This window comes from Musa acuminata, chromosome BXJ3-5, assembly GCF_036884655.1.
Source record: "Musa acuminata AAA Group cultivar baxijiao chromosome BXJ3-5, Cavendish_Baxijiao_AAA, whole genome shotgun sequence".
NCBI lineage: Eukaryota > Viridiplantae > Streptophyta > Magnoliopsida > Zingiberales > Musaceae > Musa > Musa acuminata.
In genome coordinates this window covers 39,751,871-39,772,342 of record NC_088353.1, presented here as the reverse complement: position 1 = coordinate 39,772,342, position 20,472 = coordinate 39,751,871, and the positions used below count along the sequence as shown (strand labels likewise).

At 38.5% G+C, this 20,472-nt stretch overlaps 1 protein-coding gene across 2 annotated transcripts in view; it reads right to left on the bottom strand.

The window, feature by feature from the left end:
- Positions 1–20,165, bottom strand: part of LOC135638802 (DNA gyrase subunit A, chloroplastic/mitochondrial-like) — a 51,619-nt gene extending 31,454 nt beyond the window's left edge. Inside the window, exons 1-12 of one of the 2 annotated variants that reach the window (XM_065152221.1) lie at positions 19,488–20,165; positions 18,858–18,927; positions 18,683–18,748; positions 17,453–17,554; positions 13,988–14,032; positions 13,802–13,900; positions 13,598–13,684; positions 3,480–3,550; positions 3,287–3,395; positions 3,141–3,203; positions 599–664; positions 391–479 (exon numbers count right to left, since the gene is read on the bottom strand). In XM_065152221.1, the coding sequence (XP_065008293.1) occupies positions 391–479; positions 599–664; positions 3,141–3,203; positions 3,287–3,395; positions 3,480–3,550; positions 13,598–13,684; positions 13,802–13,900; positions 13,988–14,032; positions 17,453–17,554; positions 18,683–18,748; positions 18,858–18,927; positions 19,488–19,918 (1,298 nt within the window). In that variant the 5' untranslated portion in view covers positions 19,919–20,165. The remainder of the gene's footprint in view (positions 1–390; positions 480–598; positions 665–3,140; positions 3,204–3,286; positions 3,396–3,479; positions 3,551–13,597; positions 13,685–13,801; positions 13,901–13,987; positions 14,033–17,452; positions 17,555–18,682; positions 18,749–18,857; positions 18,928–19,487) is intronic. The other variant, XM_065152220.1, reaches the window with a different exon arrangement.
- Between the last annotated feature and the right edge of the window lie 307 nt (positions 20,166–20,472).

The window sequence follows — 20,472 nt, the reverse complement described above, 5'->3', positions numbered from 1 at the left end:
GGTTTCATTTAGCTGGCTTGTTAAAATATTGTTTGTACTTAAGATACTGGCAAAAGTTGTAGGTTCTGAAGAAAGACTGCTGGAGTTCAAACAAAAGAACAACAAACCACAAAAATAAAATCAGTTTAACACAATAATCTTACTAACCAGTAACACTAACAATGATATTATGCAACATGCAATACTTCGGATCACAAGAAAATTCACAAAAGCAAGCAAAATCTTTTGGGAAACAACATTTCAAATCCGGAAACACACTAATCTTTGAATGTCTTTCGGGTAAAATGTTTGTCATATATTAATGAAGATATGCAGTTAGGTGGTAAATTTCTACTATGACAAACATGCAGCATAGACTTATAGACCCAAAAAGTCCTGTGGCGTACTCACCCAACCATGTTGCAGCTAAAGCTAGACTGGAGAGCAGTAAGACGATAAAGGTTGTTGAGAACAATAGATGGATCTGACCCCCTTTTCAGCTGATAGGAAGAATGTCATCAAAATGTAATGATGGAGTTTAACAGCAAATTCAATACAAAAGAAAAGAAGATTAAACCATATATAGTACATGGCATATGTTATTACAAGCTGAACCAACCTCTATTACAATACGCATTCCAGATCGGTCGCTTTCATCACGAATATCACTTATGCCCTCTAAAGTCTGTTATCAGTAGCATAACAGTCAAATAATTAATGATAAAATCCATCCCAATTCCAAATAAATGAAGGTGATTTTTTTGTTTGCAGGCGATACTGGTTGAAACAAGGACATTAAATGCCATTGAGATGAGTTAAATTAGCATCAGAAACATCATCAAGACCAACAGGAACTACAATAACTGTTCCGACACAAGTTCCTAACCATCTAATGTTGGTGTCAGACACACATTCCAATCCAGATCTTGATAGATGATAAAGTCGAAGATCTGAGGTCCACCTATAGGGATAGAGTTGCTTGGGAGGAAGCAATGCATAAAAAGAATAAGAATCTCATTTTCCTGTTTAGCACTAAAAACGAATGAAAATTACCCATAATGACTAAAAATGTCAGTTTTCTCTGTTAACAAAAACAATGGAAAAAAGATGTTTATTAAGGGAAAGAAAAGAAACTAAATGAACATACAATTGTAAGTATAAGACTCAAAAGATTCTATTACAAACAGTATAAATACAAATAACAAGATACCTCCAAGACTTGAGATCACCAACATAAAAACAAGATACCTCCAAGACTTAAGATCACCAACATAAAGCTTAAGTTTGTTAGTTAATTACTTTTGTTTATGAAGACAGCAAATATTAGTTAAAATTATATATATATATATATATATGACACACAAGCATATAAGTAGAAAGCTGCAGAAAGGATCAAAGCACTAGTTCTACTCCTTAAAGCTCCTATATATACTACTGTGCAAGTCAAAATTAGAAACATTCATGCAATTGCTTCTATGGACTTATATTTTGCAAACTGTGACATCTTAAAATTCCTAGATTTCCAATAGTCCACCTAATCTTTTGAATATTATGTTATTTTCAAAACTACTGAGAACATGATGCATGAAAATGTTCCCCTTACATAATTTTGTGGCTTCTAGCCAAGTATGATACTATATACTTTTCTCTTATTCATCTATAACTCTCGTTTGCTATCTGTAACACTTGAATTCAAGTGGAATAACACTAGTTTTTTCTGCTGTTGATAAAATCAATCTTAAAAGAGGTCATAGTCCTGGTCACCACATCAGTTTCTAGTCCTCTGGTTCAATATTTCTAGAACAAAATGCCAATATTTGGATCACTCCAACTTTAGAGCAACTACATGTCTTGAGCTACTACGTTCATATACAATCATCAACAATATCTAACCTAAAATGGAAGTTTTAGGCTCTGGCTTGCTAACTTGTTGACTTCATCAAAAAGGGAAAGAATTTTGCAAGTGGGAATGACAAACACAGATTCAGGACTGTTAGCCCAAATGACCCAGGGATTCCTGCAAGCTAAAAGTCGGTAGCATTGATAGTTACCCATCTAAAGCACTGTAAACCTATCTAACTCTCTTTTTCCTCTCTAAACCCTTGAGGGCTAGATGCCTCACATCCTTGCAGCCAAACAAGGGAAATTCATCACAAACTAAGAGAGACTTATGAGGCTTATGCAAAACTCTTAGTTTACTTCAAACATGCTTTAAAGCCAGATACCTTGCTTGCTCATGACTATATCTTATGGACTATCATTTTATCTATGTCATCTTCCAATCCATTCAAGAAACTATAAAATCACAGCTGACATAATTCAGTATTATTAACATGAATAAAAGATCCAGAAGAAAAGGAGATTATGGTGACGCAAATGAGTACATTGAAATTGTATGTAGAAAATGTTTATGGATCTAATTTTGCTACATTAAAATATTTAAAGAAAAATACATGTTTCCAGAAGTATACAAAAATTAAGCATGTCAGATCATTTTCTGTAGAAAATTAGCAAGACTTTAATCAACAATCATTCATTAGGATATCACCAGAACCAAAAAACATGATTGCATTTGCATTCAAAAATCAAAAAGATCAGTGTTTATTTTTCTCTTTTCTGTGTAAGCTGAGATAACACATGTAGGATATCAGAGATGGCAGATTTAGAAACAAATTGAGGGATACATTAATGCTCTAAAAAGTTGTCCTATTGAAAACAATGAGAAGAACAGGTGTGAGTACATCAAGCAAACCGGAAAGATCTTTAGAGACAACTCTTTTTTATATAGTGAAGTTTTGGTTTGGGGGTGGACCTCAAACAAACTATTCTGTATCAGTGAAAAAACAGTTAGTACAAACACCCAACTTAGGCCACCAAGTTAACACACAATAATGAACTGATAGTTAGCATGAATTACTGAATGTCTGAAGAATTCAAACTCCAACATTTTATACCTAACAGCCATCAATAATATTCCATTCAAAGTATCCATCAATTGCCTATCACCAGCCTGCTGGTTTAACTAATGATACAACTGTTGAATAGTGCAAATGACTCCAGAAAGAATGCAATTTCAGGCTACAAGAAAGTGCACATATCTTTCTGTAATTTGACCATTTCAGAAAATAGAACAAACAAAGAGTGGCAGACAAAAATATTGCCTTATCTTCCACAAGTTCGGCGATTTTCTCCACAAGGGCAGATTTATTGGTCTGGTAAGGAATCTGAAATAAATAAAGACACAAAAATGTCTAGCGGGTTAAGTATAGAAAATTAGCAGATAGCAAATTAAATATACTTAAACCACCTCCTTGATTATTATGGAACTGCGTTTGGTTTTCTCATCAAGATATTCCACATCAGTCTTCCCTCTCACTATTATGCGGCCTCGCCCACTCCGATACGCATCCAAGATCCTTCAAAAGAAAAACACAAGAATATAACACATTGATCAAGCACCAACAGGTAAAACCAGAAAAGAAAAATAAAATACTATGTACCCAGAATTTCCCATGATTATGCCTCCAGTTGGAAAGTCAGGACCAGGCATGTACTCCAGCAACTCTTGGAGCTAAATGGCATAAACCTAAATATCAGTTCATTCTGTTCACAAAAATCTAAATGGTATAAATATAAATGTCTTCTGTTCACAAAAATAGAAGGGCTAATAAAGAACACCACCATATTAGTCATATTCGTAACAACCATAACTACATTGAAATATTGCTGAATGAAGGGCAAAATGGAGTCATTTCATTCACACAAATGAGTTCCTAAGATTCATATAATATATTACAAGCTCAAACATATCTGATCTGACATCAAGAGAACTTTTTAAACTTAGTGAGAAAGTGTTGTTCCAATACTACATTAAAGAATCCTTTTCAGTTCCCAGACATTAATTCCAGAAAGAAGGTTTTCCGGCTCCTGGATCCAGAGACAAGCCACTAATATTATAAACAAACCCTCATGCTATCTCAAGATCTAGATTAACCCAGCCTCTTCTAATACACATTGTAGTTTAATGACCCATCAATGCACTTCATATAAACAAATGGTCAATAGAAACATAAACAGAATTTCATCCAGGTTTACAAATCCTGGAAACTAACACAGTTGTCACTGTGTTTAGCAAATTGAACAAGATATCCAAAACCAAAAACAGAAGCAAAGGTCACTGTGACAAGGATAATACCTCTCAAGAAACAAGACTGGTATTCAAAAACACTATGACTCTAAGGCTTTAAAAACATAGTACATACAGTGGAAGAAACAACCCGCCAAGAATGGATGATTATTTTTTCTAATTAAAATAATAAAACTTAATTAAATATTCATGAAATAACTAAAAATCGAGGAACTTGAAAAGATGATAACAACTTTCTTTCGATGTCAAGAGCAGCCACCATGACCTTCTTACAGAGAACTGAAAATAACTTACTATAAAGAACTTCAATTCGGATGAGCTTTAGACTCCTAACTCACAATAAGCTTCACAATGATGTATAATTTATCTAGCAAATAACTCAAAATTCGTATCAAAATAATATAAAATGAGAATTAAAATTCTAATTTATTGAAAAACTGAAAGACCATTGTGTTCATCTTGACTTTCTTGATTGAGTGTATGGAGACACTCCTATGTCAAGAAAGCTAGTATGTGAACTAGTGGCATCATTTGCTATCTTTTTCAAAAACTGATGATCTGTCACTTCTTGACACTTGTTCATATGAGCAATTAAATTTTCACTTGTTTTATACTCCCAAAAAGAAAGTTTATCATATTTAATTGACTTAAAACAACTCTCCTTTGGGATATCTTGATTTTCGCTTTGTGTATCATAGGAGATCTTTTATCCCCCGAAATTTCATCTTGCTCGTTACAAAGTTAGCATTCCTTATTTCTTAACATTATTATTTTTAAGTTTATAATAATATTAGATAAAGCTCTATTCTATTTTTTTGAGTTTATTTTTCAAATTTAAGCTTTGCACATGTCATTAGCACCAAAGCAAATCATGAATCCACCTCATGGTTTAGTATAATTTAATTATGCATGCCAATCAAACCATATCACATAATACACGTTAGTTATCTTCTTATTATTTTTTATTTATTTTTAAAAATAATTTTAAATTTAAACGATCGATTCAACATACATGTCAATGTCAATGATTATTTTCTCTTGCTCCATAAAAGATAAAACGCTCTAACTTATAGAATAATGATCAATTATATCAAGGAATGAGTAAAATTATTATATATTTACACCAACTCGTAATGTCTTAGGTTGGATTTCATAAAAATCATTCCAATGACCTAATCAGTAGAAATCATTGTCTCCTATCAAATGCCTTCTTTCTTTGACGGAACAACGTCTCAAAAAGAAGAGGGAAAAGGAAGAAGGGAAGAGGGATAGAGATGAACATCAAGGAGTAAAATTTTATTATTCAAGTTGTGATGTTCCAAGGGTTTATTAAATCTTTGTTTATAGCTCTCAACCATGCTCTCTATTGTTTCCAAGCGATGTGAGAGTGAACTATAACTTATATGTTCCTATATTCTCTCAAAATATCTCTAATACATAACTCTAAAACTCCTAAAACACTACCAGAAAAAGGACTAGCATAATATATACCACATACACATTAGGGCTTTTGGTTACTAACCAAACTTTAAATGTCTCTAGAGACCTTTCAAAATTATCTGAACAACAATGACGATATATATGTTTATTCTTATCTTGTATAGGATTAGGACCCCTCTCTTGATCCAATTATCACTGAGACAACCCATTTCAATCTAGATTTAGTCTCACAATTCAATAAATTTAAATTCAATGAGGATGTTGGGGTATACCAATGGATCCAACTGATAAGGGATGATCTAACAGAGTTTGAGCCAAACTCCAAATGAACCCAACTGGAGTTCCAATCCAACACCAATTCGAACCTAATCAAACCAAACCACGATCAAGTTAGATTTTAAGCTCAAAGACTAGATTCAAGTCAACTTTAGCTTAACTCGACTTCAACTCGAACTAGGATTCAAATCCAATCTAGCTGGAGTCAACTCAAGCTCAATCAAATCCAAAGAGGTCAAATCCGACCAGATTTGGTCCAACTCTAAGACCTAAAGCCATTAGGACTCTCCAAGTCTTAAAGACACTAGGACTCCTAAGTCCCCTAAAAGGAGAATGCTTGTCCTACCTCAGCTATAAAAGAGGGACGAGAGCCCCATCTAAGGCATCCCAAGGCAGCAGCAAACAAGCAAGTCGACCCTAGCTTTTTAGCTTCTATCGAGAGCAAAAGAAGAGAAGAGAAAAAGAGGAATTCAGAAAAGGGTCCTGCCCTTCAGGCACAACCCCTTTGTCCTCAAGTTCCAGTAGTTGAAGCCTTGCATCGAAGCTTTGTCCAACTGATCTAAGAAGTCCAAAAAACCTGGTGCTCGCTATCCAAACCTCATGAGGGAGGAGGAAACCAAAACCAACAGTAGGTCCTTTTCTTCAGAGAGCACTAAAGTGCTCTCCAAAGACAACCTGTGTTTTAATGTTTCTGTCCGAGTCTCATATCGCTCTTTAGTCCATTGCTTAGCCCTTATAGCTGGCACTTTAAGTTTACGAGCAATAGAGGCTGTTTTACGTTCAATTTTACGCTTGTTCCTAGTGATATCTTTATCCTCTACAAACATCCATCAGACCAGTGGCATCAGATTGACAGATTGTCGAACCCGAACCGCATATGGCTCCAGTGATATCAAAACAACAATCCCTCATTTGTGAATGGTTACCAATAAGCAAGGATACAAAGCCTCCGGAGAAGGGCAGGACCCTTTTGTGAGGACGAGGTTGAAGGGCAGAACCCTTTTGTGAACTCTTCTTATTTGGAACTTGAGGAAGAATGGGCGGTGATTGAAGGAAGAATGAGCTTTGACGAGGTTGTAGCCTCGATTTTATGCTTGTTATTGACGATATCTTTCTCCTCCACCAAAACTTCCATCCAAGGTAGTATCAGATTGACAAATTGTCAAACCCGAACCTCATACGAATCACAATGTGTTGCGAAGATCGATAAAGGTCAAGGCTTAGCCCATTTATTCTAGTAGGTTCTAGTTTCAGTAGAGTCTTTTAAGATGATTAAGGGTCACCAAGCTGCTATAATTTTGCATTGTATCACTAATTTATCAAAAATTGTCTGAAAAGAAAAATCAACAACTATTGGTTTAGTTTATCATACCTGCTCTCATCAATTTTACCTCTGAACATGATACTATCAACATATTCCTAGAATCAAAGTAATCCAAACACCAATGGATGTAATGACCATGTGTGATATAGGACAATTTAGGTTTCTTTATTAAAAAATAAAGGAAGAGAGTGTGAGAGAAAGAAAGATAATAACAGAAAGATACAAAGAAAAGAAATAGATAACTATGAGGCTCATTCAAATTCAAGGAGTAATTCTCATGAATGAATGTCACACCTTCATGTCTCTGTTATGACCCTTTTTCTGAGCTTTTGAATAATGTTTATTGAGTCTGTTTAGTCCAGTTGTTTATTGAGTCGATTTGGTTCAATTAGAGTCAAGTAGAGGTTTATTTAATATTTATTTATTATTAAAGTTCACATCCTGAGAGACTCTAGGTGGAACTCTATAAATAGGGATGCAACTGCTTCTTTTCAGTAATATATGAAAAATACTATTCTGTCTTTGGAGAAACCTTAGGAGGTTGATCCCCTCGAAGCGATCAAGGAGGGCCGATCACCTCGAAGCGATCAAGGAGGCCGATCCCCTCGAAGTGATCATTATCATCCCCATTTCTTCCCTTTCTTCGACGATAAGACTTTAGGGTCTTACCATTTGAGGCCGATCCCCTCGAAGCGATCATTATCATCCTCATTTCTCCCCTTTCTTCCACGATAAGACTTTAGGGTCTTATCATTTGGTATCAGAGCCTACGATAAGACTTTAGGGTCTTATCATTTGGTATCAGAGCGGCGATCCTCGACGTTCTCGCTGTAGTTCGTCATTAAAAAAAAAAATTGTGAGTGCGCAGCCAGCAGCCACGCACGTTGTTCCTTCTCAACCAAGAAGGAACATTTGCTTCCCGACGCCGACCACCCCTGCTTCCCTTCTCCTCCACCGCCGGCGCTGCTTCCTGGTCGGGGACCACCGCCGCCGCCATTCCCCGGTCAGCGCCCACCGCTGCCGTTGTGCCCCGGCCAGCAACCTTCTCACCTCGCCTCCTCGCTGCCCGCATCTCGCTCGAGCAAGAAGGGCCGCAGCCGCCGATTCCCAGCCAGCGGACCACCCATCGCCGCTTATACCGTCGGTGACGCTGCCCTAGCCGCACCGCCATCGCTGGCTTCCCTTGGTTGCAGCTTCGGCCGTGCGATCTGTCGGCGTCGCTATTTCTGTGGTGCGATAGAAACAGAGCAGCCGCCGATCCCTCTGCTGCCGCAGGCGTCGGTCGCCTCTATAGCCGTCGACTCCTTCTCCACCGCTGCCGTTGCTTCTCGGTCGCACGATCACCGCCGCACCGCCATTGCCAGCATCGCCAGCGGCTCCGGCTGTGGTGCGATAGAAACAAAGCACCCTGTTTCCCATCTCCAACATCGTAACTTCCCGGCCAACGACGACGCTCGCTGCCTTTTTCTCCACCGTCGCCGCTGCTTCTCAATCGCTCTATCATTGCCGCGCACCTCCCAGGCGCAACCCTCGCCGTGCCCCCCCCTTGGGTCGCAGCCGCAGCCGCCGGTTGCTGCAACCCTCGTTGCAACGGTTGCAGAAACATAGCTTCCTATGTTGCTGCAGCCCCCGTCGATCCCGGCCACGACCCTCGCTGCCTCCTCCACCGCCAACGCTGCGCTCCTGCCAGCGACCACCACTGCTGCCAGTCACCGCAGCCTTCTCCTCAACTGCTCGTGATCCTTCCGGCCAACTCCTTCGGTGGTGCGACAAAAACAGTACGCAGCAACAAAAATAGTGGCACCCTCTGCTGCCGCAGCCGCCGATTGTAACCACTGTCGTCGCTCCCGGCCAACGACCAACCCCTCATTCTATAGCAGCCGCCCTCCAACAGCGAACGCAGCAACCGCAGCAAGTACGCTGCCTTGCCTCAACCCTGTTGCTCGGCGATCGCCCCTTGGGTCACAGCAACTGCAACCACATCAATGAAGTCGCCTTCCAACCCCGACGCTCTCACCCCACACAGCGATATAAACAAGGCAGCTACTCTTCCTTCAACGCAGCGACCGCAGCACTGCCCTTGGCGTCCACCTCCTCGGCAACTTCACATCGACAGTGTTGATGCCTTTGACCGATACCAAAAACAGAAGTTAAGATTACAGATTTGCAATCTTATGCAATGGCCGTTGATAACTCGGTGAAAGCACAAATGGAAGCATTGGAAATCAAAATTGAGAACCGACTGCAAAAAACATTTAATGATTTCAAAAAGAGCATACTGGAGAGCCTCAACAAATTTCAACAAAATGGGGGCTCAAGTTCTACGTTGCACAGATCTAAAAATACAAGAAAAAGGCCTCAATATTATGACACAAATTACTCACACGTGAAGATGGAATTTCCGAAATGGAAAGATGGAGATGCACTCCAGTGGTACGATTGGTATGAAACTTTCCACGGAGTTCCTTCGTGGGAGCAGTTTAAAAGAGGGCTTCTTGTTAGCTTTGGCCCATCCGAATATAAGAATGTTGATTGTCAGCTCATGAAAATTCATCAAACTTCTACAGTGTTCGAATATCAGAGTAGGTTTGAAAGATTGTCAAATCAAGCTACAGATTGGTCGGACCGACAACTTCTGGATACATTTATTGAAGGGCTTATTCCAGAGATCCGGTATAAAGTTAAGGCTCGTCAACCCCGTACTATGATAGCTGCGATCTCATTTGCAAATCTACATGAGAAAAAAATTAGTAAGGAAAGATCAGCAAGGGGTTTGTATTATGATGAAAAATGGAGTATGGAGCAGCGATGTAAACAAGGGCAACTTCTGATGATTGAACCAATTGGAGAGAAACCGAAAGCTAAGAACGTGGACTCCGATCATGAAGGTATAAATTCTAATGAAGACGTTGAACCTACCGTACATACAATGCATATATTAGCCGACTACTCTAATCCACAAACTATGGAAGTTGCCGAAACTCTAGAGCATCAGCCTATTATAGTTTTGATTGATACTGGTAGCACTAACAATTCTATGGACAGTGAGATTGTTGACCGATTGGCCCACCACATTGAAGACTATGACAGATTCAAAGTAAAGATCGTTGATGGACGGATTTTCACTTGTGATAGCAAAGGTTTAAAGATAAAATTGATTATACAGGGCCAGAAGTTTCATGCAACGATTACTACATTGAAAGACTGACTTGTTGCTTACACTATCAAAAAGTGGAGATCATACTTACTTGATCAACGGGTTATGATGCGTTGCAGATAGTCTATGGCTAAAGTGCTAAAATAAAAGCTCTCAGAGATTCATGTTGCTCAGCCTTGAGGACAAGGCTGATTTGAAGAGGGATGAACTGTTATGACCCTTTTTTTGAGCTTTTGAATAATGTTTATTGAGTCTGTTTAGTCCAGTTGTTTATTGAGTCGATTTGGTTCAGTTAAAGTCAAGTAGAGATTTATTTAATATTTATTTATTATTAGAGTTCAAGTCCTGAGGGACTCTGGGTGGAACTCTATAAATAAGGATGTAACTGCTTCTTTTCAGTAATCTATGAAAAATACTATTCTGTCTTTGGACAAACCCTAGGAGGTCGATCCCCTCGAAGCGATCAAGGAGGCCGATCCCCTCGAAGTGATCATTATCATCCTCATTTCTTCCCTTTCTTCGACGATAAGATTTTAGGGTCTTACCATTTGAGGCCGATCCCCTCGAAGCGATCATTATCATCCTCATTTCTTCCCTTTCTTCCACGATAAGGCTTTAGGGTCTTATCATTTGGTATTAGAGCTTACGATAAGACTTTAGGGTCTTATCAGTCTCCCACGAGAACAATGAATCTATATCATCAGAAAAATAAATATGATTTCACACCATTGACACAAAATATGAGAAGATACTCGTTCATTCATTATCTACATTATATCAATTGTAATCTCTTTACCATTTTCATAAACTCCAAATATAAGAATAAAAAATAAAAATATGAAATAATAAAGAAAACTTTATATCATAAATAGAAACATACATGTCAATCATTCTATCTTGATACAATTACATAACTATGTCCTATAAAAAAAACATACATATCAATCATTCTATCATTCCTTCTTTTGAGAAGATATGTTTTCATATATGTTTTGCTTAATGATAAAACATATGATTGACAGGATTCCTCCTTAGCAGACTCTTCAATCAAGAAAATTTCCTTGTTAATTAGAGATCTCCAATCCAAGACTTATGACCTTCCTTTTCCTTTGAAATATTCATTCACTCTGTCTCCTTCCTTCTTCGTTCTTTTAGTTGACTTCTTATTTCTTTCTTGTTTGACAACATTTGCAACCAGAACTATAGAAGATGTGATGTAGCAACTTATGACATTCAAAAATATCTCCGATTGGAAAGTTTGGTCATGGCCAAAATGGGCTTATAACTTCATTAAGTTAAACCTATTGGAAAAGATTTGTAATAAACCAAAGAGAGCTCTAAATTCCTTGGTTAAAGAGTATGAACCGGTGTGGTATTGGTCTATGCCTTGACTATTGCAGTACTTATAGATGTAATTGCAAACTTTAGTAAAACCCTTGGTTCAAACATTTTAAAATAAGGAACCCAAGGTTGCTTCTCATTCTTGATGCCTCACCCAATCACCAATTGTTTAACCATTTCCCTCTCAACAAAACAAATCCTCCAACTAGCAAAATAAAAAAATGTTTTTGCCACATCATAGCCTACTACCCAATCAACCTTCAACACACTCTCTCTTCAAGTGTGTAAGATTTAGGCTCTAATCAACCTTGAAACTTGATATGAACTGGTTCACTCCAAAAGCCTCCACAAATAATATAAATTCTTCCTGTTCTATGGACACAAAAAAGCGATCACACAATCAACTAGGTGGGCCACCTAAAAAGAAACAAACTGAGGTCAAAGTCAAGCTTCGTAATTTTGATTCTCGAATCCATGTTGGTCCATGGGTGGACCAGTACAGGTCTGATCCATCCTAATTTGTTCTGGTGTACCGTGTGTTGATACGTTGAAATGTTCCGAAATGTATCATGAACCATTACGGAAGGAAGAGGAGGGGAGAAGGAAAAAAGAAGTCAAGGAAAAAAAAGAGGAAGAAGAAGGAAAAAAGGAAGGAATAAGAGAGGAAGAAGTAAGAAGGAAAATGAGTAAGAGGAGATGGTGGAAGAAGAAAGGACCAAGAAAAAGAGGAAGAAGAGGAGGAGAAACTGATGCCAACGGAGGAGGAAGAAGAGGCATATCGGAGCAATCGAGGGCCAACAAGAAACATGCAATAGGAATTGAGGGCTAACCGGTAATGAGTGATGGGCAACAGGTAGGAGGCTTGCGAGGGGTGAGTGCAAGCGATTGACATGCGAAAGCATCGAATGAGGAGTCACAACCACGAGGAGTTTGCAACGTGTTACCCCATGTAAACATATATTTGTATAGATTAAACCAAAGGACTATCATATCGATCCCTTGCAAGACCGATATGTATCGATGTACCAACACACAATACATCGATACATACCATTATGTTGTTTCGAAGTCTAAGGAGAAGTGGAAGAGGAGACAAACGGAGGAAGAGGAAAAAGGAACAAAAAGGAAGAGGAGATAGTGGCAAAAGAGGAGGATGTAGGAGGAAGAGAAAGAGGCAGGTCTGATTGCAGCGTGGAGTGAGACCATGCAATGTATCCTGCACACGTGAGATGCAATTAGGCAAAGGGGTTGAGAAGCAATAGTGTGTCGATCAAGTTGTGACATGCACAGGGCGCGATTAGGGCAAAGGCATAAACAATGCCAAAAACGACAATGGTTCGTCATACTAGTTCACACTAGATCCAATACATATCGATCATTTCATATCGGTCTGGCAAAACGACATTCCTTAACTAGACCTAAATAGCCTGATTTGGACTTATCTACGTACCGATCAATAATCAGATTGATAAATACCAATAGATATCAATTAAACCATGCAGAACTAGTCGAGATTTAAGTCCTTCTACATATATGGAACTTAATCGAGAACAAGAATTAGCAAAAGAAACAATGTGTTGAAAAATTGCTCAACACCATACATTCAACACCATGTGCAACAATAGGCTTACATAGATGTAAAAGTATATGTATCATCCAACACAATATGAAACCACCCCATGTAAAGGTACATCTATCATTCAAAAACTCCAAATTGCAACTCCAAACTATGTGACTTTTATAATTCAATAGGCTTAGATAGATGTCGATAATTCTGCAATTAAGAAATTATTGGGACATGTCACAATTAAAGATAATAATTATCTATAGCGCACAAACAAGAAAAAGATACAGATATAGTTATTGGCTTAAGTATCAACAACTCCAATGTCTTTTGCATAAAATTTAAGAGAAAACAAAAAATCATGCTTACTGTAGCTTCAGGATTATGGATCAAAACAGAAAGAACATCCACAAGCTCCCCAAGGTTGTGAGGAGGTATATTTGTTGCCATTCCAACCTGGTAGTATAAATAGAAAATTACTTGTATTGCCTCTAATCATACAAAACAATAGGTTTAGGAAACATAAAAGTACTGAACAAAAAACTGACTCATAGTGCACTAGATGGGCTGTACCGCAATTCCTGAAGATCCATTTAATAGTAAATTTGGGATACGAGCAGGCAAAAGAGATGGCTCTTTTTGTGAGTTATCAAAATTGGGTACAAAGTCAACCTGTCAAACAATCAAGCATCAAATAGAAGGGTAGGACTAGAGAAGACACATTTGTCTAAGGAAATTTAAAAGTACTGTAGCACCTACAGTATTCAGTTCCAAATCAGTTAAGAGCATGGCTTCAGTAACTGCCTGCATAGGAAGAAAATTGAAAGTAAAATTTCATAATGATACCATAACACAGAGAACAAAGAATATTCATAAAATCATACATATGTTATGCTGTCATAAAAGCAAGATAACACTATGTCCACATTTTGCAGACAAGAATAATATTTCCCAGAATTAACTTAATGAACCACCATATAGTCAGATATGATTCTGATAAATAAATGATAATTATATCAAAGGCATGATGTAGTTATGATAAATATTTTATTTTCATACCGAGCCAAAAGACTCTAGTAAATGGTGTGTGATGCCACAAAATCACGCTACATTGTTACTGTATCCATTGAATGAGTGATAATGGAGTAGGCACTGCAGTGTATATCTAACTAGATCTTGCTTGATCTCCTGTCATAGCTGGACATGTTCTCCCAAGCAAGCATTTCATTGTACAGCACCACCCCATGCAGCAGTGCTAACACTTGGGAATGAAAAAAATTGCCACTAGCATGTGCCAGATGCAACAGAATGCTTCAATAAACACTTTTTGCAGATATTTTGTTCTTTAATTTTTCCTTCAATTTTGCTTCAATCAATGGAGTACTACTTTTATTGTCATGCTTGATTTGTTTGATACATTACCCATTGTACAATAGAAAATGAACCATTAGCGTTCATAGTATTCATAAGCAGCAACTACCAATCAAAGAGGAACTGCCAAACAACAGTTATTTGCAAATGCATGATTTGGAGTCTGGGTAAACCAAGATGTCATGACAACCAATATGACAATGCACATGTCCTATAACTACTGTTCTCACTGCTCACTTGTCCTACATCAGTTCTATATTATTTACCAGCACTAATGGGCCTTCATTCGAACATCAGCATGTCATGGCCACCAATGCACCAAGAACAAGATACAAAATGCTCAAGCAATGTATCAGCATTGATCATTCATCCCTCAACTTCTTTCTACAAAAATGATCATCCTTTCTCATCATTCTAATCATGATCGCATGAAAAATTATATGGTAATATTCTGTGGCACAAATATGTGTCAATATCTTTTCAGAACAGTGTAATCCCATGTCACTCTAGTTGATACAATTCTATGTTGATTGCAAAAATTGTCTGTCAACATGTTCAAAACAGGTTGGCATGGCACGTGCCCGTATCTTTCTAGCATTCTATGTTTCAATCATGCTGAGGCATGCCAATCAATATGACAACCCATATATAGTATAAACCTCCTTACCGGTTGTGCAATGACGCTTCTAAATATTCAACTCAACAACATTATAATGATTATAAAAGGGAAAGATAAATCCCCATACTTATCAAACATGTTATCTTGATTCACCGGTGTTTGCAACCATGGTTAAGCAATTGACTTGGACCCATACATATTTTAAGATACATACTGATCTGGACCTGAACTGAAAAAAGAGCCATCCAATTTCAAATGGTCCACTATAGTAGTATAGGGCTTATAGCCCGATAAGCCCAATGGACCACTTATAGATGGGCCTAAGCTTAGTGATAGGCTTCGACAAAACAATGAGTCAGGTTCTTGTTTTAAAATTTTGTTAAAATCTATCATGGTATTCAATAATGCTAAGACATGATAATCAACACGACAACACTTATATAGTACAAACCTTTGTAAAGGTTGTGCAATTACGCTTCTAAATTATTCAACTGAACAGCATCCTAATGACTATAGAAGGGAAGAGTAAATCCCCAACCTCATCAAGGCAAACATGTTCTTTTGATTCATCATTGCTTGCAACCATGGTTATGCGTTTGACTTGGACTACTAAGTATCGTAAGAAACATACTTGTACGGGCTTCAACAAAAACACGATCCATCCAATTTCATATACGGTCCACATGCAATTCAAGGCTTACAACCTAATAAACCTTGTGGACGAGCTTACAGGCTAGTCCAGGCTCGTAATGGGCTTCAATTGGATGATAAGCTAGGTTCTTGTTTTCTAATTTGTTTAATCCGAGCATAAAAAACCTAATACCACTAAACCCCTCAGCCACCGCACACACATAGTTGCCTCTTGTGTGATTCTCCTTCTCACATCATCCACCGCGCACCTATTATCGCACCACCCTTGATCCATCCAATACTCCTCTCCTCCTCCCTTCTTTGTACCCATGGTATGTAGCGACATGCTATGTATTAGTATGCTGCTGGCCCAAACTAGATGCTTATCGATCTAACCATGGACTGGCACAAAGCAGGCCCATAATGGTATGATCATTAGTACCAAAAAAGTTACTAGTACATAGACCAAGGTAAATCGGATGGTACAAACCTATCCCAGGTTTGTACCGACTCGCATACCTCGTACTAGGACTGGTACCACCTAGCACAAAGTACTACCGAGCAATTTCTCTTGTTTTTTAGCTTGTTTAGAAACTTGATACATATAAGCTCCTGGTCCAAGCTCTGACCAGTACACAATTCTGATATATGAAAATGTGAACCATATTTTAAATAATTACAAACCCAATGAGTCAAGATCTACTATATCTCTCCTAGTCCTCCATAATTAGCCTTAGATAAAATATCATTTTGCAATGCAAATATCCATACTTGTAAGAAGTAAAGAAGATTCCTCTCTTTCATATTGTTTAATAAGGCATCAATAGATGATGATACTTATCCTAATTAAGAGACACCATAATGTCACGGACAAACTTCTAAACAGGATGTTTGATGTAATGCTTATGTATGTCCGTGTCTTTTGGTATGTTCATGCTTTGCACACCATGTAAAGGGACGGTCGAAGGCTTAATAGTCTCATTTTAGTCGAGTTTGGTGGCCGCTTTAGGCTTGTAAATAAAGATTAAGTCATGTGGACACTTATGAGAGATATTCGATCTGTAGTGGACCATTTTGACCCTTTGTTGTGCAACCATTCAGAGTTTGTAAAATATGTTTGTAATTTGCATTGACTATGAAATGTTTTCTGGAATGTTTGCTTGTGGATCCCGAGCGAGGTGTTTTCTCTAACTCGTTCTCTCTTTTGTAGGTCCTAAGAGACCATGGGAGGTTTCGGGAAGGCTGACATTTGCGGACGAACACGTAAGGATGCCGCACAACTTAGGAAAAACCAACTAAGTCCGTGACAATACGATCCACATTCTGACAACAAGACCCCCTATCTAAAATATTAACATTATTAGGGCTTGATACAACCATGATGATTCAACTACCACAAGCTCACATAAATTGCTAGAATTAGAGCTCACAAACTCTCTCATGCCATAAGAACCTCAAACATTAAGTTCATAATAATAAAACTTGGAATTTATTCATATCAATGTCTTGAGAAAAATGAAGCATCCTTAACCACAATTGAATACAGCCAAATAAACTAGTTTCATTAGATGTGTGCATGATCATAAAAGAACCCTCAAACCTACTTCCAATCTGCACTCTGTATACCGCATTGCGGCAGGAGGATCAGCATCAATTGATCCAAAATTACCATGTCCATTGACGAGAGGGTACCGCAGGGAAAAGTCCTAGAGAAATGCCAAAGAAAAAGTATGATTTAACAGGCAGTGGAAGAGAAATAATATAAGGAGCACAATCCAATTAAATAGATTTAGTAATAAGGAAAAAAGATTACAGCTTCAAAACATTCCAGCATGTTGATATAAAGTGCGCACATAAATGTTTTATGTAACTAGGTCAGGAAAGTAACAGAGTATATCATGTGTTCAATGACCAGATTAATGTTATAGCACTATTTACCCCCAATTTTCACTATACTAGCTAATTATACAAAACGACAGATTGTAAAGGTTCTCAAAGATGCCAGAAAAGCTCAAAGCATGTACAGCTCCTAAGGGATATCTTTCTCATGGATAACCCCAAGGCAAAACGAAGGGTGTCCAAGCCACCATAGCTTTTACTAAAATATATAAGCTGTCATTTGCAGCAACAGCACCAATAACAATAACAAGTAGCGATGTCCAAACTCTTTGGAGTCCTAACCCGCCATCAATCATTTTGTAAGGTGATGTCCCTGGCTAAACTTAGATCATTCAAATCTCTTTTTTAACTATTTATGTTAAAGTTTTCATAAGTCTCTCTCTAACTATAGCTAAAGCATTTAAGATTCATATATATTAGTAAACATCAGTGGATTTTGGAGAGAAGAAGAATAATTAAGAAATCTGAGTTTCATTAAGATGCCAATGTTTGATGCTTAAAATCTACAAATCTTTGTTGGCCTTGACTACCATGCCTTTGACAAATTACTAGCGTGCAATGAATAGTAGATTACATAAAGAAAAGAGTTAACTGCAGTAAAGAGGAAACAATATTAATATAATCTCCATAATTACAATTATTGTATTTATTCTTAGGAGATCAAATATTGAAATAAAAGTCTTAAATAACAAATCTGACATCGGTTTTGGCAGCCAATTGGATCAGTATAATAGTGGCATACCAGGTGGTGTATCAACTTGTACAACCCAATTTCACAGACCAACATGATAAAATATTGGATATGAGTCGGCACCAACCTATGTAATCATGTACTGGTCCTGGTTGGACCCATACCACTCAGTACTTATCCGAACAGAATTTAAAACCTTGATCCAGAATACTGCAAATAAGTAACAAAAGGGATTGAAGAGTACCTGTGCCATTCGCACTAATGAATCATAAACAGCTGTATCACCATGAGGATGAAACTTACCTAAAACCTGCAAGCAATACAAAATGATCAATATATTAGTGAAATTTAAACTGCACATTGAGAAGAGCCTATTATCATCTGCAAGTACTCAGACACAGAAAACAAATTGTTATTACCTCCCCAACAACTCTAGCGCATTTTTTAAAAGGTTTTCGGGATGAAAGGCCCAGTTCATACATTGCATACCTGTAACAAATTGCAAAATATGGAGGCATTAATATATGCCTAAAGGATGGGGAGGTGAGAACAAATTCCAAACTATCAATAATTCATGAATGACAGGGACATAAATCTAAAATGCAGACGCTAGAGATTCAAGTGAATAATCTAAGGAATGAGAAGAACATTTTTTATGCAAACAACAAACCTTAGTTCTCATCAGAGAATATTTCATTCAAGGATGGTGAACATAAAACACTAGCAACGATTATCATCAGCAAATGGCAGCAAATAGATAATCTCAAGTAAAAAAAGAAGAGCGGGTGAGTCCGGAACATTTTGTAGAAAAGAATAGATTCCATAGAGAACAATACACAAGCATTCCCAGAGCACACAAATCTCATATAAACGTCATCACTAAAACTGCATGATACAACTGACCACGAAAGCCATATCAAAGCACGTGGGACCGGACAGAAAACATCCAACATCACTCTTAAAGAATACAAAGAAAAAGCTTTAACCCGAACAAAGAAAAATTAAGACACAATAATCACACCCCAAGAAACCCAACATTCTCTACTCACAATATCCTCCGGTGCACCGGCTTCAACCCATCCCGGACATCTGGCAAGGCGCGTCCGACCAGCACCGACATAGCATAAGCCATATACGCCTCCTTGGCCTCCTCGTGGAGTTCCACAGGAAGGATCCTCCCCTCCGGGGGCCCACCGCTCCGCTCCTTCACCATCAACCCACCATTGCTGCCCTCGCCACCTCCACCGTCCCCCGCCTTCCCCTCCCTCGCTGGTCCGGGAGCCTCCTCTTCTCCGTCCCTCCGCTTCGACCTCAGCGGCAGGGCGGAGCTGCGGGCGGCGGTGGAAAGAGGGCGGAGATCAACAAAGCCGCGGCGGGAGGACGGGAGCAACGTGGAGAGACAGGGGAAGAAGATGAAGGGCCGGGAGCGGGGAAGGGAGACGGAGGAGGAGATAAGGCGGAGCACGGTGGAAAGGCCCATTCCACCAGGAGAAAAGCGAGCGCGCAGAGTAGAGGATCGAAGAGAAACCCTAAGCTCTTCGTTCCTGGCTCCCTTTTATACGGCAGTGTGGGTAAATTTGGATTAAGAACAGGAAACGGGGAAACCAGTAGACTGAAGTGTCCGCCTTGTGTGTCTCGGACGCGGCGGGATTTCTTAAACGAGAGCGGGAAAGAGAGAGAGAGATTGGGACACGTATCGACACGTATCGCTAGGGTTTTATTTGGACTGTAGGAGGAAAGAAGGAGAGACTAGGGTTTTATTCGGACCGGTGAAATGAGAGTGATTTTACAGAAAAAGCCCCAGATTTCTAATTTGTCAGATGAGACCCTATTTTCGTATTGCTAGTACAGAAACCACCTTTACCAAATTGACGCAATCGCCCCTTGATGGTGTTTTCCTACAATCAGATTGCATATTAGGCGCATAGGACTAACTTACAATACTGTCATGTTATCCTCCTCTCTATGCTCCTGTTCTTATACTCTTTCATTTTAAAACTCTCAAAATCCTATTTTAAAACTATATTCCTAAAA